This window comes from Gigantopelta aegis, chromosome 6 (assembly GCF_016097555.1).
Source record: "Gigantopelta aegis isolate Gae_Host chromosome 6, Gae_host_genome, whole genome shotgun sequence".
NCBI lineage: Eukaryota > Metazoa > Mollusca > Gastropoda > Neomphalida > Peltospiridae > Gigantopelta > Gigantopelta aegis.
In genome coordinates this window covers 97,506,499-97,525,483 of record NC_054704.1, presented here as the reverse complement: position 1 = coordinate 97,525,483, position 18,985 = coordinate 97,506,499, and the positions used below count along the sequence as shown (strand labels likewise).

Here is an 18,985-nt window from a genome sequence, read left to right as displayed (position 1 = left end):
TAAAACATACATAGATGCAAATCATTAAAACAATTTGAATATTTTTGCTACGGATTTGAGATAAATGCATTAAAACATACATCACATACATCATTAAAACAATTTGAATATTTTTGCTACGGATTTGAGATAAATACATTAAAAGATACATCACATACATCATTAAAACAATTTGAATATTTTTGCTACGGATTTGAGATAAATACATTAAAACATACATAGATGCAAATCATTAAAACAATTTGAATATTTTTGCTACGGATTTGAGATAAATGCATTAAAACATACATCACATACATCATTACAACATTTACAAACTAGCACTTCTACACATTTATTTATTTAGACAGGTCAGACTGGAGTGGCATCTGCTATTGCACTTTACACCTGCCTTGTAGCACTTGCAGCGGTTTGATGAGCATCGTTTGCCACTAATAGCGCAATTACATTTTGCGTAGCCCTGACCTCCACCCAATGACTCGTCTTTCACTGCATGTCTGAGTCCCACCTCAATGTCGGTATACATGTCACTTAAAGTATATAACTTTTGGTTACATAAATCAAACTGGTTCCTGCTGTATCATCCTTTAAGTAGTCCTGCGTGAACTGCAGTACAAGTCATTTTGATCTCGATCAACAATCACACCCATGATGTTACGAGGATCCTCTTTACCACGGTCTACCAAAGGGATAGGAATGGTCACGTTGTCTCCTGGGTTCAAAGTATATAATTAATTGATTAAGACAGATTAACATCAAAAGTTATCATGAATGCATGTTCAACGGGCTTCTAATCAACTGAAAAAAACAATCTATTTTAAGGTAATTAACCGTTACGATTATTCTTTCAAAGTATAGAATTAACAGATTAAGACAGTGTGAGATTAAAAGCAATATTTTGAATCTTAATTACTTTGATGTCAAGTTTTTCGTCAGTGTTTTGTTTTTGGAGAATGTCTTTGTGGAGATTTTTATTTGAAATAAATTACATAATTTTAACTAGGGCCTAATATTGCATTTTGTCACTAGGTGTGTTTACCTTTATAACAATTGCTGTCAATGAATGGTGGATCTTTCATTTCAGGCAATGTGTCTAGAAATTACCTTGAAAAGTCAGGCAATGTGTATATTGCCTGAAATATTTAGGCAATATACAGATTGCCTGAGTGAATCAGTTACTTTACAGACTGCCTGGTTTTACACATTGACTGTAACATATATACATTGTATATGTATGAAGAGAGTACACACAAATATCGTGATATATCAGTTTTACCAGCATATACCAAATTTACCTATGTACACACTATTCAGTGTCAAGCAGTGGCGGATCCAGAAACTCCTCATAAGCTGAATAACTTCAATATACACATTATATGCAATAAAATCTGTTTAAAATCAACCTGTCGTATCGCGCGGCACAGAAGACCCGTAAGAACATCTCGAGCAGGACAGGGACACAATCTAGCCGAACTCACTCTAACTATAAGCGTACGCGACGGAGGGGGGGGGGGGGGGGGGGGGGGGGTGGGGAGTGGGCAACTTCCCCCAAGCGCTGGAGCAAATCATCAAATTCGGGCAAAAACGATAGATATTCGGGTAACATGTGTATGTATCGTATGTACGCACTGCGTGGGGGAATTATAGGCGCATTTATTTTAGTCCTTGGCCCAAATATTTGGCGAATTAGTGAAAAAATTAATTTTGGGGCCGAATTTTCCAAAATTGATTTTTGCCGAACGGTGAGTCATAAGTAGTTGCGTGAAAGCATATGACTTGGAAGTAATTTCAAATTGTTTGCATTTCACGTCTGTATAAACTAATGGAGAATGTACGAGGGTGTGTGGATTTGTGAAAAATAATTCACGAACGCCATAGTTGATCCGCTGCGCGTGCTGTAACCTCGCCATGGTGCAGGGGTGTAACATTATCTCTGAGAATGGCCAATACAGCACAAATTGAAATTTAGAGTAAAAGTCAGTATCTATCTGTGATATTTGTATTTTTGCACAGCTCTTGACACTGTGTTTTAATTTAACGTTGCTGTCTGTCGGTGCCTCTATCTCTCTCCCTCCCCTCTTCTCTCTCTCTCTCTCTCTCTCTCTCTCTCTCTCTCTCTCTCTCTCTCTCTCTCTCTCTCTCTCTCTCTCTCTCTCTCTCATATATATGTATCACGAGCGTAGGAAGGTGCCAAAACGTGTGTGTGTGTGTGGGGGGGGGGGGGGGGGGGCGCACACTTTTATATTTACACACGTTTACACTATTATAAAGCAAATATAAAGCAAACTATTTCAAAAGTGGGGTGGGGGGCACATGCCCCCCTTGCCCCACCGTTTCCTACGTCAGTGTGTGTGTGTGTGTGTGTGTGTGTGTGAGAGAGAGAGAGAGAGAGAGAGAGAGAGATAGAGAGAGAGAGAGAGAGAGAGAGGGGGAGAGAGAGAAAGTATGTGTATGTGTACGTCAATGACGTCATTCAATTGTTAACGTCATTTGCATCTCACTTTACATGGAGTCTGCTATTAATATTAGAATTCATTTAGTTCAAGGTACAAGGTATGTACTTCAGATAAATAGTATGTACATATAAAACAAAAGTTCAGAGATGGTGTGCAATGAAATATATAGTATTTTCATTATTATTTATTTTATTAATTTTTTGCTTGAGCAGGGAGGGGTTTCGACCCCCTGAACACTCGTCTGCATCTAGACTGGCGAGCGAAGTTTTTAATGTGTGTCAGGTCATGCTCCCCAGAAACATCCATTAAAAAAAGAGAAAAACTGCCTCGAGCAGAGGTAGGGGCGGGGTTCGGACCCCATCCCACAAAAACAAAACAACCCCAAAAAACCTCTCTGCACCCGTGCCTGTCTATACAATACCCTCTCTCTTTTAACCAGTATCTTATTCTCCTTGTTCGCAATCCGGGGTACTATTCCGTATTTATAGCATACTGCATTTCATACTGGTCGGAATGGTACTTTGGCTTGCGAAGACGCTTGTTCGCAATCCGGAGTACTATTCTGTATTTATAGCATACTGCATTTCATACTGGTCGGAATGGTACTTTGGCTTGCGAAGACGCTTGTTAGCAATCCGGGGTACTATTCCGTATTTATAGCATACTGCATTTCATACTGGTCGGAATGGTACTTTGGCTTGCGAAGACGCTTGTTCGCAATCCGGAGTACTATTCCGTATTTATAGCATACTGCATTTCATACTGGTCGGAATGGTACTTTGGCTTGCGAAGACGCTTGTTCGCAATCCGGAGTACTATTCCGTATTTATAGCATACTGCATTTCATACTGGTCGGAATGGTACTTTGGCTTGCGAAGACGCTTGTTCGCAATCCGGAGTACTATTCCGTATTTATAGCATACTGCATTTCATACTGGTCGGAATGGTACTTTGGCTTGCGAAGACGCTTGTTCGCAATCCGGAGTACTATTCCGTATTTATAGCATACTGCATTTCATACTGGTCGGAATAGTACTTTGGCTTGCGAAGACGCTTGTTCTCCAACGGGGCGGGACGGAGTCCAGTGGTACAGCGCTCGCTTGATGTTGGGTCGGTCTAGGATCGGTTCCTGTTGGTGTGCCTATTGGGATATTTCTCGTTCCAGCCAGTGCACCACGACTGGTACTAACGAAAAACAATGTAGCTAGGTTTCCATTCTAAGTCTATATTATGTCACAATTACCAAATGTTTGAAATCCAATGGCCGATGATTAATAAACGACTGTGCTCTAGAGGTGTTGTAAAACAAAAGAAATGTTAAAAACATTTTTCTTCTCAAACGCGCAGATGATGTCTATTGAGGACGCAACACGGCGGAGGGTTCAAATTGATAGAAGGAGATCACATTTGGTGAACAAAAAACCAGAGACGTATTTCAACAGAAATACAAACTCCAGGAACAACCACGTGACCAAGGGCTGCTTCTCCGGCACCAGGGGCTGTCTCTCCGGCAACAGTAGCGACGACAGTTTTACAAACACGACGTCCTGCATGAGACCGCGGTGTATTCGGAAAAAGAAAGGATATCACGTCAGGGCGGCGATATACGAAGACAAGGTGGGGGGGCAGCCGGCTTTTATAAACGTTAGCAATAAGCTCTTCCAAGTACCCAAGAAAGACGAAGAAGATATCGTTCAGAGAGACAACCTCACCCCGCCAAACTATGAACTATCACGTGACTATTACAGGTACACGTATATGCAGGCACGTGTGATGGAATTTTACACTGTGCTGAGAGAAGTATGTGGGGGGGGGGGGGGGGGATATATATTGAAAAAAAGAACAGGTGCTTGAGTAGGAGGGGGTTTCGAACCCCGAACCCCTCTGCACACTCGCCAGGGTATGGACAAGTTGATAGTTGTTCTCATCCCTGACATTACCAATGTTTGCTGGGGCAATAAGAATTTTAAAAAGGAGAAAGAAAAAAGAAAGAAAACGTATTGTGTGATTCGTGTGAGACGGGTGGTGGTGGTGGATCCGGGAGGGGGGGGGGGGGGTATGTTGGAGAAATAGGGCTCTTTTTTTGCAGGGCATTCAGTTCAAAGTGTTAATTGTACCTGTAAACAAGTATTACAGGTATGGACATGTATAGCGAGACGAGCAATCCGAGCGGAGTTTGTTGAAGTTTCCCATGACCGAATATGTCTGTCTCTGTAAAGTTACATTTCAGATTTTATATTTATATAAATGGGGCGGGATTTAGCTCAGCTGAGGCCGACACCTGCGCCCAGGACAGGCGTGCGCTACAACAGCTTGCTCTGAACGTGCACGTTAAACTCTCTGACCTGCTCAGTCGCTTGAGCGCTCGCCTGACGTGCTTACGTTGCAGGATCGAAGCACCTCGGTAGGTCCCTTCAACTGATTGGGGTTTTTTCTTGTTCCAACCAGTGTACCACAACTGGACAAATGCCATGGTATGTGCTTGCCTGTCTGTTGGAAAGTGCATATAAAAGATCTCTTGCTACCTTAGGAAAAATGTAGCGGGTTTGCTCTGATAACTACGAGTCATAATTACCACATGTTTGACATTCAATAGCCGGCGATTAATTAATCAATGTGCTCTAGTGGTGTCGTTAAACAAAACAAACTTTAACTTTAAATAATTGTACCAATGAACACTACCTCTTCCACTGTTTTTATAAGCAATGATATCCCTAACATAATGATAAGATTCTAAACAAATGACTGGAAATAAAAATCAATTACGACCAATTGCAACTGATGTTGAAACTGAAAAACTGATGACTTTTCTGATCATGTGCCAAATAAGTGATTTCTGAGATTGCCGATACGATAATTTTTCTTATTAAAGTTGTAATGGAGCTGATTACTGTTACTATATTCAGGTTTACAATGACTAATCTTATCTTTAAACATGACCTAAGTAGTATTTGAAAAAAGGCCATATGTATGTATGTATGTAAGGTCTCACTACACAGATGTCATCTGCCATTGAAACCCATGTTAAACTGCCGAAGTTCAAGCGAAGATTGCCCATAGAACGGGTTCTCGTTGGCACTAACAACATACACCATTGCGAACATACATTATATAAGCATTTATATTCACTCCAAAATTGTGAACATTTCCGTCTCAGTTTTTTGCTATATGACCGCATCTGGCTGTAGTACCGGTCCGAACAGGTGGTTCATTAACCGATTCACCCCGGCTGTCACTTGCGCTATATACCCATGTCCCAAAAGGTCGATGCACAATATTACAAAATAACATGCGCAAAATACAGCCAGAAGGCTTACCATTAAACATACATATTGTTTTAATTCTTCACCATTTCTAGAAGTGAATATGTGAACCATAACATGTGCCACAATTAGGAACTATAGTGGACCGTGATCAATCAACTCTCACCCGGAATTGATCTGTGTAGTGAGACCTAAAACAGACACATACACACACACAAAAGAAAAAAGAAAAAAAAGAAAACGAAACACACCCACCACACACACACACACACACACACAAACAAAACAAAAACCCCAATAACAACAAAACAACAACAACAAAACAAAGAAACAAATGTAACCCACCCACTCCAAAACAAACAAACAAACACGAAAAACAAACAGACATCCCCAAAACAACAAACAAAACACCTCTCCCCCAACCCCAAACAACAACAAAACCCAACCAAAAACCAGGAACAAGAACAAACAAATAAACCAAAATACCCCCCCCCCCCCCCCACGCGCTCCAACAACAACAATAATGACATAAAACTCTGTAAATAAAGTGTTCAGTTCTACTTTTGTTTAGTCCCCTACCGCCCTACCGATCCAATCGGAAGGGGCTATATGTTTCATCTCCGTTCTTCCGTCTGTCTGCCTGTCCGTCTGTCTGTCACACATATAGTTTTCCGGATGTTTTTTCACAATGCCTTGAGATATCATGTTCTGTTACAGATCTAGTTTGACTTTTATGGCAGTTTACCCTCTTTTTTTAATAGAGTTATGGACCTTTAATTTAGGAGATACGAAAATGTGTTTCGATAATGCTTGTTTAAATATACTTTATGTTTATGATTTCTGTAAGTAGCGATGTAAGAAAGACAATCCATCTAATTCTAACAGCTGTTATGTGTTTGTGATTTCTGTCAGTAGCGGTATAAGAATGACAATTCACCTGGTTCTAACAGCTGTTATGTGTTTGTGATTTCTGTCAGTAGCGGTATAAGAATGACAATTCACCTGGTTCTAACAGCTGTTATGTGTTTGTGATTTCTGTCAGTAGCGGTATAAGAATGACAATTCACCTGGTTCTAACAGCTGTTATAATATTATGTTTGTGATTTCTATCACTAGTGGTGTAAGAATGACAATTCACCTGGTTCTAACAGCTGTTATAATATTATGTTTGTGATTTCTATCACTAGCGGTGTAAGAAAGACAATCCACCTGGTTCTAACAGCTGTTATAATATTATGTTTGTGATTTCTGTCACTAAGGGTGTAAGAAAGACAATCCACCTGGTTCTAACAGCTGTTATAATATTATGTTTGTGATTTCTGTCACTAGGGGTGTAAGAAAGACAATCCACCTGGTTCTAACAGCTTCCAATAAACTCGGGACGCTTATGTTTGTGACTGTCACTAGGGGTGTAAGAAAGACAATTCTGGGCGCTTCTGGCAGAAGGAGAAGTTGATGGTGACTGGGAGGACTGGCAGAGGTTCAAAGCCAGCGCCAGACGCAAAAGTATCGTCAGTGGCAGACTATCACCAGCACCAGCAGCAGACGACAACCATAAAGAAGAAAAAGGGCGACGTTGCTTGGTCTGCCTGAAAGCCTGCACCGAAAGTTGCAACACTGCATATGCCAGATGTATGAATACGCTGCATTCTTGCTGTGCTCGTTGTCGTCGTGGTGGTGGTAATGATGATCATGATGATGAGTCGGCTCTGCTACTTACTGAAAGGAATGCGGCAGCGAAATCAGGCGGTTATGAGATCCGCAAAACATGAAAATGTTCTCTGTTCAAGTGTCCCAAAAAGTAAATTAGCTGAAAGTCTCCAGGATACCAAAAGACTCCAGGATACCAAAAGACTCCAGGGTACTACCATTCCTATGCATACATTTGACCGAATAACGGGTACGTATTATACACGTAATTAAAATTCATAAGCAGGTATAACGGTAACTAGCTTAAATAATTAGGAGGTAGGTGGCAGTAATACATTTCTGGGCCCCGTTCCACGAAACGATCTTAGAGCTAAGATCTCCTTAAATGCATAACTACCTAATGCACTTAAGGTGATCTTAGTGCTAAGATCGCTTCGTGAAACGGTGCCCTGATCTTCTCTCGCTAGACAACAACAACAACAAAAAGAAAAAGAAGAAAACAATTTTTTTTTTTCATATTTGTATGAGAGCATCTGCCCCACCCTTCTAGTTTTGGTATCGATGACAGAACTTTGGCTAGCTTTTGGCCGGACCATAAGTCAGTGGACTATCATCGCAACTTTGCAATGTTGATTAACAGAGTTTAAGAGAGCTTTTCAGAATTAGATCCAACATTAATTCACTTAATGGGTTTGATATTTAGATTTTATAAAAATAACATCACAGTTATCATGATAATTATCTAGATACGTCTGACCAGGATAATTATCTATACATGATTAAAATAAACATTAACTAATAGTAGTAGTAGTAGTAGTAGTAGTCATATTGATTCAATTGTGTTGTTGTTGTTGTTAGTGGTGGTGGTGGTGGTGGTCGTCGTCGTCGTCGTCGTCGTAGTAGTAGTGGTAGTAGTAGCAAAAGTACTATCTCGATTGTGTCAACCAGAAAACAAAAAGGGCATTTTAGGTCAATATAATTCTATGACCTGACTAAATAGCAAAGTATTTTGGAAACAACAAAAAATTTCCAAATGGCCAATCTGTAAAAACAAATGGCGTTTATAAATAAATATGAAGTTAACGTATTTAATATAACCCCAAGAGCGCCTCGATAAGAATGACAATACTAAACTGATACCTATTTTTATTAGTCACTATTTGTGAGGTACCAGTGTACAATAGGTTGAAGCGTAATGATTTTTAGAAAACTGGTTTAGAGGAAAATGGGGGAAGTATCTGGAATCTTGTTTTGACATATTTTGAAGTTTGAACGTACTTACTTTATTCGTCTGCGTCTCGTTAAATATTTCACACTTTTGCTGTTGTAATCACTGCGTGGTAATCATGGAGCTTCTTATTTACGACGTGTAATTAATAGTAGTTTTGACATTGGTTTCGTTGTCCTTACTGTGTTGCCCAGTGTGTTGGGGGGAGCAGGTCTGCACATCCTGGCTAATACTTGTAAGATCCAACAGGTACGTGTATACCTGAGTTAACAGACTCAGTGGTATGATAAGGTAATGTATATGCCATATTTTAAATACAGGTGATACCGCAGTTCCAGATGATGATCACTTTACCATAACTTGTATGGTCACATCCGATCAAAAACAAGATGGTCATACTCAGGGGTAGAAGTTGGCTGAAATTCCTGACGGATATTCAGTTCAGGGAAAAATATCCGCCCGGTCCCCCCTTCCCCTAACCCTAACCTTAACTCCAACCCTAACCCTAACCCCAACCCCAGCCCTAACCCTAACCCTAACCCTAACCCCAACCCTAAGCCTAACCCTAACCTTAACCTAACCCTAACCCTAACCCTCAACCCTAACTAAAAATAATAATGGAGGGGACCGGGCGGATATTATACCCAGTTCAGTAATCTACGTGCCTACAGAGCATTTTACCAGACCGAATCAAAACCTGCCAGACCAAACATGATCATAAAGTATAAACGCAAACTAATTGCGGGTCTGATGGGACGACAGGCAAAAATATCTCGTGGCTAGCGAAAACTGTTAGGATGGCAGCATTTCTACCCATGATACTGTTATATAAATTCCATTTTGAACATCATTCGTGTACATTTCTTAAGAAATGATGTCAACAATCATCTCAGTTTGATAGCAGAAGTGGGGTTACAATTACTATATAGAGTTAGGGTTGGTTTTAAGGTTATGGTTAGATAGAGCTGGGCGGTATACCATATAAACACTGTTCGGTATTAGTGTCATGTTGAAAATATTTCCCACTATTTAGTAAAGCACTAGTTAACAAAATGGATTAGTTATAAATTAGACGAGAGCCTTGTGCATGAAATTTTATTTTATTTAGATGAAATTAGCGGGTGAGGCTTAACTCGGGCATGCATTTAAAAGTTCTAGGGCTAACTTTGGGTGTATAGAAATTTTCTCCAAATTATGTAATGAACTCCAAAAATTGCAGAAACTCGCCATTATTTTCAATAAACTATCAATTATTACATGAAATTCTTTTGCCAAATTAAAATAAAATTCCACAGTTGTGTTTAAAATTCGCAGTTGGCGAATTTGGTGAGTTGCAGAGCTAGCCATGAAAACCGAGTATACCAAAAAGACCGCTCGATATTGGTATTGTGTCAATACTAAATACTGTACTGATACCAAGCTAAATCACAAAAAAACCCCTGATTTATAACCGATACCGAACCTCAAACTTTAGTACTGCCCAGCTCTACGGTTAGGGTTAGATTTATTCTTTATATTGATCAATATAATAGTGGAGGGGGGGGGGGACCAGGTGGACATCTTTCCTCAATACCATCACATAGATTTAATGTCCGAAAGTTGGGGTTACGAAACTATTGGCGATAGCCATATTTTAGGCAGCCATGGTGTCAACTAATGTGTAATTGTAACATGAACATTGCACATTCGTGAGGATGTTCTGAATTCTTTCTTGTAAAATACTTGCTTCACTGGCTGTGTACCAGGGCCCTGTTCTTAGCGCTAAGATCACCTTAAAGGAGAGGAAGTCAAATATGAGCCTTTTATGTTGAAAAGATGCATACTCGGACCACCAAAACATACTGACAGTTTAAAAAAGGAAAAACGTACAGAAGTGGAATTAATAAAAAATTGTGATTAATCCTGCTAACTGGGGGCAGCCATTTTGTCTCATTTTCGTCGCGTCCGGTACTGTAGCTTGGCAGAAAATGACGCCAGCTCATGCATATATAGTTTAAACAAACACAGTGATTTATGACAAGGCGCTTTGCTTTGATCAACCTGACTTGTAAAACAACATAAATATCCAGATAATTTAATGAACTATTTAACTAAACAATATGCAATAACAGAATGAAATGGGGTTATAGTATTTTCCCCAAAAACAAATCCAGAGAAAAAATGCATACTATTAGGCCTATTGGTATGTTGGAGCAAAAACTACCACCCACAATAACCAAGTGATATGGTCTTTTCTTTAGATGGGACAGTCTACTTAATCACTAATGTTATATAATTATTTACAGTACTTGTAATAAATCCTGGGAGTTGATAATGTACATTACTATTTTAAGCAATAAATTGAATAATGCTCATTAAATATCATTGAATATGCATACCAATCCAAAAGCCTTGCTTTTAAAAGCATTCCTTTAAATGCAACTACCTAATTTAATGCACTTACAGTAATCTTAGCAGCCCTCTACATTGCAACTGATTTGGTTGCATATTCGACTGTTTGTTTCGTTTGGCAACGTAAACATTTCATATGATTGCCCCGCCCCCTCCTGCAAACTGAACAAAAGATGATATATAGAGGATATTCCCCAAGTGTCTTGTGATATCATAATTTATCGCACAAGTTGATAAAAGTATGAAATCCGAGGCTTACCGAAAATCATAGGTTTAGCGCTGAAACAAACAGTGATGTAACAAAATACTGTCTTTTGATTAAAATTTGACCAATCAAGATTATAAGAAGCAATATCTCCTGCCGAGAATATCGCAGGAGATATCACAAATTATAGTACCAGTGATATCTCCTACAAAAGCCTTTAATGGATGATTTTAAATACAAATCAGTAAAGGTCACGCTAGGGTATGATTTGGGCCAAATAGATGCTATATATCACTGAACTTCGCCTTGTTAGCATGTGAACAAAATTCATTTTGCCTTCGATTTCGCAGACCAGCCTCGGTGGTTTCATGGTTAGGCCATCGGTCTACAGGCTGGTAGGTACAGTGTTCGGATCCCAGTCAATGTATGGGATTTTTAATCCAGATACTGACTCCAAACCCTGAGTGAGTGCTCCGCAAGGCTCAATGGGTAGACCTGTGTAAACCACTTGCACTGACTAGTGATCCATAACTGGCTCAACAAAGGCCATGGTTTGTGCTATCCTGCCTGTGGGAAGTGCATATAAAAGATCCCTTGCTGCTAATTGGAAAGAGTAGCCCATGTAGTGGCGACAGCGTTTTTTTTTCCTCAAAATCTGTGTGGTCCTTAACCATATGTCTGACGTCATATAACTGTAAATAAAATGTGTTGAGTGCCTTGTTAAATAAATCATTTCTATCTTTCGATTTTGCAGTTACAAATCATTAAACCATTGATAATATGATCACAAAAACCAGATGTAACCATGTGTTCGCCATACAATTGAAGTCGGATTTTAGCAAGTAAATATTATCAGAGTAAAAAATATCTAAATAGTTGTAAGTTGTTTCGTTATGAAACACTTTATTTAAAAGAATTTTTTAAGTAATAGTTTTTAACAATCGTGTCAACAACTTGAACAAGAAATAACACAATCACATCATTCACGTAGATCTCTGTCAGCGTCTTTTTATGTAGCATGCAAACAACAAATAAAATGTATCATTAATGCATATTAATTAAAAAGCAAAGAGAAAGTAAATGAAATAATGTTAATAATTTGTATATGCATTAAATTAATTAAAAACTATTTAATTAAAGTTCCCATGCAAAAAGATGGCAGGTTTCCACTCTAAGACCATACATGTATGTTAGAATTACCAAATGTTTGACATCGAATAGCCAATGCTGCAAGAGTGCAGAAAGTACTCGCCCGCTCGCCAAATGTGAGTAACAATTCTGACGGTCAAGTTAAAAAATGCAACTACTAGTCCGATGGGCGATCTGTGTTTTTTTGACTGACAGTATTTCTTTTATTATTATTTTTTTGCATTGAATCAGTGACTGCGCATTAGCTATGCCAGAATTCCAAACCATTCAAACAAATGTTTCATAATTATAACGAAATACACAAAAATATGTGTATCGCATTGACAGTAAACCACTTCAGAGTTCCGAACTGTGTAAGCACAGCTTTCTGAAAATAACTGGTCAACGGTCAATGCTTCTTAAAAATGGCTTGTTTACGTTGTATGTTGCCAGTGTATTTGAACTAGATCGTTCTGTTAAATACTTATGTGATGTCACTTGAATTTTGTAAATCTATATGAAAAATTTTTGGAAACTTTGTCTATACCAGAATATTTCAAAATGTATTGTTTTGTCAATCAAGGTTTGGGACTTGATTTCGTTTGCCACGTGATGTTGGTCACTAAATTAATACTGTTTTTGTCAAATATATATTTATCATTTGAAGTGTATATAATATTGTTAAACACTGATATATCGTTCTGTAATCTGGCGGACTAGTAATAATTCTGGCTGGCTAGTAAATTTTAGTTGGTTCTGGTCTAGCGGGCAAAAGAAATATTTTTTATTTCTGCACCTCTGTGCTGTAGTAGTGTTGTTAAACAAAACATTTCCAGGAAATAGAATCCATCTTTTCTTCCCTTTCAGCTGACCGCCACCATGTACGACACCCCAGTGAGTTTGCAGGAGTATTGCATGGGATCGATATGTGACAACCTTACCGCCTTCTGTGATATCCAGACGAACCCGGAGAACAACCAGACCAAGTATTTGTTCAAGGACCCCGACATGTACTTCCACAGCAGCCTGTCGGAGCAGTTGATGAAGATGCTGTGTGAGAAGGGTCAGCTGACCGACGAGACGCTGGCTATGTTCGACCCCAACGTGACGACACTGCGCAGGGTGGCCATCAATGACCGGCAGATCACCACCAAAGGCCTGCGCGTTCTCAAGGGCCACCGCATCTCCGAACTGGAGATCACCGGACTCAAGAGTCTGCCCGTCAACGACATATTCAGTTGCCTGGGAGAGTGGACGCTGTCCAATCTGAGGACTCTGAACGTGAGCAACAGTACGTTCCTCAACAGTGCCAAGTTCTGTGTCGCCGTCTCCTTGTCCAAGTTGCGGAACTTGCAGAGTCTCAACGTCAGTTATACAGAGTTTAACAAACATGCGCTGGAGATTGTCGCAGAGGATCTGCCATGTTTGGAGTGTCTCGACATCTCCGGTACTCCCATCAGTGACATTGCGCCGCTGCGAAAGTGCAGGGACCGCCTCAAGTTTCTCAGCATGTACCACCTGCAGGTTTCTAACTGTGAAGACGTGATTAACATATTGCTTGAGCTGCCGAAACTCGTCTATTTGGACATCTCCAGTGGTTCGGCCCAGTCGACATTCGTTAATATTCAGCCGGAGCAGTTACAGATTACGAATTTATTGAAGAAAACAAAATCCCACCCCAACCTCGTTTCTCTCGACATATCGGGGCGGGATGATGTGACAGAAGACGTGTTACGGTTTGTATAATATATATATATATATGTAAAATTTTAACTTTAATTGTTTTTATGTACAGTTTACATGCATGTCACATTTTAAAATGTTTTGTAATTCACTTAATTAATACACAGTAAATGTATACTATTTAACATCCATAGATATATCTGTTCCAATCAAATTGCTTTATTTATTTTGGCATGTTTGCAGGAAATTGTGCACAGAGGGTCTAGAAAGTGGCAAGCGAAGTTTTAGGTGTTGGGGGTTGTGTGTTGGATCATATTCCCTTGGAAAAAGCATTAATTTTTTTTTACCTGGAGTGGTGTGGGGCATTTTCGAGCCCAAATGCCCCCCCCCCCCCCCCCCCCCCCAGCAAACTTGTCTGTTATAGGATGTGATAAAACGACAATGCTGGACATTCAGGCCTTCAGATTTCACAGAGATGACTGTTTCCAGTACCATGTCTGTAAAATCATGGAACCAACATTTTGTTTCCCATCATTATTATATTGAGTACGACTATTCAATGAAAATAATATACATGTATATATAATGATTTTTTTGAAAGTTACTGATGGAAGGAAGGAAGGAACTGTTTTATACAACGACACACTCAACACATTTTATTTACGGTTTTATGGCATCAGACATATGGTTAAGGACCACACAGGTATTGAGAGAGGAAGCCTGCTGTCACCACTTCATGGGCTACTCTTGTTGATGAGCAGCAAGGGATCTTTTATATGCACCATCCCACAAACAGGATAATACATATCACAGCCTTTGTTATACCAGTTGTGGAGCCTTGGCTGTATCGAGAAATAGGCCAATGGGTCCACCGGCGGGGATTGATCCTAGACTGATCGCGCATCAAGGGAACAGTTTACCACTGGACTACATCCCGTCCCAAGTTACCGATGGGTTCCCATGATCACAAGGCACAGAACCTTAAAAGTGTTTCCCGTAAAATTTGAAATCCTGTGGCCTGAAGTTGTGTTGTTTATTTGCAGAAACTACATGGAACACCACCATTCCCTCAAGTTCATTGGTCTGGCTCTCACCAGTGCTTGTGATTTCCCCATGTTCAAGGAAGATTTACCCGAGTGTGTGTCCTCTGTTGTGGTAAGTAACAACTTCTTAAAGCTTGTGAGTTCTGTATGGTCAGCGAAGATTCACCCGAGTGTGTGTCCTCTGTTGTGGTAAGTAACAACTTCTTAAAGCTTGTGAGTTCTGTATGATCAGTGAAGATTTACCCGAGTATGTGTCCTCTGTTGTGGTAAGTAACAACTTCTTAAAGCTCGTGAGTTCTGTATGATCAGTGAAGATTTACCCGAGTGTGTGTCCTCTGTTGTGGTAAGTAACAACTTCTTAAAGCTTGTGAGTTCTGTATGATCAGTGAAGATTTACCCGAGTGTGTGTCCTCTGTTGTGGTAAGTAACAACTTCTTAAAGCTCGTGAGTTCTGTATGATCAGCGAAGATTTACCCGAGTGTGTGTCCTCTGTTGTGGTAAGTAACAACTTCTTAAAGCTTGTGAGTTCTGTATGATCAGTGAAGATTTACCCGAGTATGTGTCCTCTGTTGTGGTAAGTAACAACTTCTTAAAGCTCGTGAGTTCTGTATGATCAGTGAAGATTTACCCGAGTGTGTGTCCTCTGTTGTGGTAAGTAACAACTTCTTAAAGCTTGTGAGTTCTGTATGATCAGCGAAGATTTACCCGAGTGTGTGTCCTCTGTTGTGGTAAGTAACAACTTCTTAAAGCTTGTGAGTTCTGTATGGTCAGCGAAGATTCTCCCGAGTGTGTGTCCTCTGTTGTGGTAAGTAACAACTTCTTAAAGCTCGTGAGTTCTGTATGGTCAGCGAAGATTCTCCCGAGTGTGTGTCCTCTGTTGTGGTAAGTAACAACTTCTTAAAGCTAGTGAGTTCTGTATGGTCAGCGAAGATTCTCCCGAGTGTGTGTCCTCTGTTGTGGTAAGTAACAACTTCTTAAAGCTCGTGAGTTCTGTATGGTCAGCGAAGATTCTCCCGAGTGTGTGTCCTCTGTTGTGGTAAGTAACAACTTCTTAAAGCTTGTGAGTTCTGTATGGTCAGCGAAGATTCACCCGAGTGTGTGTCCTCTGTTGTGGTAAGTAACAACTTCTTAAAGCTTGTGAGTTCTGTATGATCAGTGAAGATTTACCCGAGTGTGTGTCCTCTGTTGTCGTAAGTCTTAGCATGCACATCTTTGACAGGTCATATTATGATATGCTTTGTCTGTCAGTCTCACCGTCCATCTTTAAACTTTTCATTTCTGTGACATATCTTCCTCATCATTATCCATTCATACAAGATCATCAAATCTTGCCTGCAAGTTCAACTTAGGATGGTTTGTCAGGTACTATAACTCAGTGTTCGAGATTAAACATTTTGGGCAGTATCCCAGTTGGATACTAACATTTCGAAATCTGGTATCCCACCTGAGAATTTACAATTAGTATCCCTCTTAAATGAAATTCATAAATAAAATCATAACAAACTTGGACTACGCTGTTCTCGTTCCCAGTCTATTGCTATGCTGCAATTGAGATCGCGGAATTCGTGAAATTCGCAATCAAACGGAATCGTCAGTAATACTGACATAAATTAATATTTAGCAGTAATCTATAAGTGTTTCTGACATTACTTATGATAAACCTACCTGTATCAATTTTCAAATAAAATTTAAAGGGAGGAAACATTCAACAAAAACAATAGCGACTTAGCGGTTCCCAGTCTATTGCTACGCCACTATTGCTCCAGTGTAGCATTAGACTGGGTATGAGTTTGGGAGATATTGTTACAGCATAGCATTAGACTGGGTACGAGCTCAAAATACTGTTACTTCACTAGTAAATGACGACTTTCATTGTTTCAGCGAAAAATAAAAACGCAGAATTAAAAAACCGAACAACATTATATGGTATCCCTGTCGGATACTGGGTTTTTGAAGTCTGGTATCCCAAATTAAATTCTGGTATCCCCGGAATATCGGGATACTGTTAATCTTGAACACTGTAACTAGGTCATCATGACCTACTTTTCATGCATTACTACACATTAAAGGAAATCCTTGTCAGGACCATCATACGGCTTATCAAACCTTGCATGCCAGTATAACCTGGGATAGCAGTGTATTGCTTATCACAACTAAGTGACTGTGACCTACTTTGAACCATGGATTACTGCACACCAGCTGGTCCAAAACAAACTGTTAATCCATCCCAGTGCACAGATGTTACATAATTATAACCTAGTCACACATGCCATAGCGATCATTAATGTGTATGCTTCTCTATCAAACTCCTGATGGGCATATCCTACACCTAACTGGTACACTTATTGATCTCTCTTTCATGTTTTTATTTTTAAAACTGTCTCTGTTAATTGATGTTACCAGTACACAAGTGTGTATCAGATTGTTAAGTTGTATGGTTTTGTCTTTGACTTTTTATTCTTTGTACCAATCAGTTCAGTTCAACTTTATTTTCGTGCTTACATCCAATTAAGGTTCAAGCACCCTGTCCTGGGCACGCACCTCAGCTATCTGGGCTGTCTATCCAGGACAGTGGGTTAGTTGTTAGTGAGAGAAAAGAGGGTGTAGTGGGACATTTGGTAGGTGGACATTTCAGTACATGTGTCGACCTCACCGCTCCAACCTCCTCTCCTTCCTCTAAATAAAAGAAAACAAACCCAGAAGCCACAGAAAAGGCCAGGTGAAATCTAGTTGAGTAGATCTGCACCTGAGGTGCTTGGGTTGAAGGATCTGAAGCCCTCAGTGGACCCATTCTCCGATTGAGTTTTTCTTCTTCCCTCACTAGATTATTGGGGGTGGGACGTAGCCCAGTGGTAAAGCGCCCGCTTGATGTGCGGTCAGTCTAGGATCGATCCCCTTCGGTGGACCCATTGACCATTTCTCGTTCCAGCCAGTGCTTCACAACTGATGTAACAAAGGCTGTGGTATGTACTATCCTGTCTGTGGGATTGTTCATATAAAAGATCCCTTACTGCTAATCGGAAAGAGTAATTCATGAAGTGGCAACAGCAGGTTTCCTCTCAATATCTGTGTGGTCCTTAACCATATGTCTGACGTCATATAACCGTAAATAACGTGTATTGAGTATGTCATTAAATAAAACATTTCCTTCCTTCTTCCTTCACTAGTATATCATAGGCCATGGTATGTGGTGTCCTGTCTAAGAATGTACATGTATGCAAAGTATCCCTTGTTGTTAATTATGGAAAAATATAGGAAGGTTTCCCATAAAACAAGGTGTCAGAATTATCAAATGTGTTTACATCCAATAGATATGGATGAATAAATCATTGTGTTCTAGTTTTTTTCTCATTCCAACCAGTGCACCACAGCTCATCAAAGGCCATTGTATGTGCTTTCCTGTCTGTGAGAAAGTGCATATAAAAGAGCCCTTGCTACTAATGGAAAATGTAGCAAGTTTCAAATGTTCGACATCCAATACCCAGTGATTAATTAATCAATGTGCTCTAGTGATATCGTTAAACAAATTTTTTTTAACATTGTGCTCTAATGTTGTTGTTAAACCAAACAAACTTTAATTGTTTTTTCTGTCTGTACATGTGTTTTTCTGTCTGTACCTGTGTCTTTCTGTCTGTACCTACATGTAACTGTCTGTGTGTGTTACAGGTAACCGGGAAGGTGCATGTGTCTTTCTGTCTGTACCTAACTGTCTTTCTGTCTGTACCTAACTGTCAGTGTCTGTACCTAACTGTCTGTACCTGCACCACACTGTCTGTATGTGTGTGTGTTGCAGGTAACCGGGGAGGTACATGTGTCTTTCTGTCTGTACATGTGTCTTTCTGTCTGTACCTGTCTGTGTGTGTGTGTGTGGCAGGTAACCGGGGAGGTACATGTGTCTTTCTGTCTGTACCTAACTGTCTGTGTGTGTGTGTGTGTGT

At 39.8% G+C, this 18,985-nt stretch overlaps 2 protein-coding genes across 3 annotated transcripts in view; both read left to right on the top strand.

Moving 5' to 3' along the window:
* The first annotated feature begins 2,489 nt into the window (after window positions 1-2,489).
* On the top strand, window positions 2,490-7,312 carry LOC121374818. The gene is made up of 4 exons (XM_041501929.1): window positions 2,490-2,553; window positions 3,804-4,204; window positions 7,049-7,130; window positions 7,163-7,312. Exons 2-4 carry the CDS (start codon window positions 3,804-3,806, stop codon window positions 7,310-7,312), a joined length of 633 nt encoding a protein of 210 aa, XP_041357863.1. The 5' UTR covers window positions 2,490-2,553.
* LOC121374214 (protein zyg-11 homolog B-like) overlaps window positions 7,165-18,985 on the top strand; it is a 26,364-nt gene continuing 14,543 nt past the window's right edge. The window contains exons 1-3 of one of the 2 annotated variants that reach the window (XM_041501210.1): window positions 7,165-7,619; window positions 13,189-14,057; window positions 15,048-15,159. In XM_041501210.1, the coding sequence (XP_041357144.1) occupies window positions 13,201-14,057; window positions 15,048-15,159 (969 nt within the window). In that variant the 5' untranslated portion in view covers window positions 7,165-7,619; window positions 13,189-13,200. Of the gene's footprint in view, window positions 7,620-8,604; window positions 8,847-13,188; window positions 14,058-15,047; window positions 15,160-18,985 lie in introns of those variants that run through there. The other variant, XM_041501209.1, reaches the window with a different exon arrangement.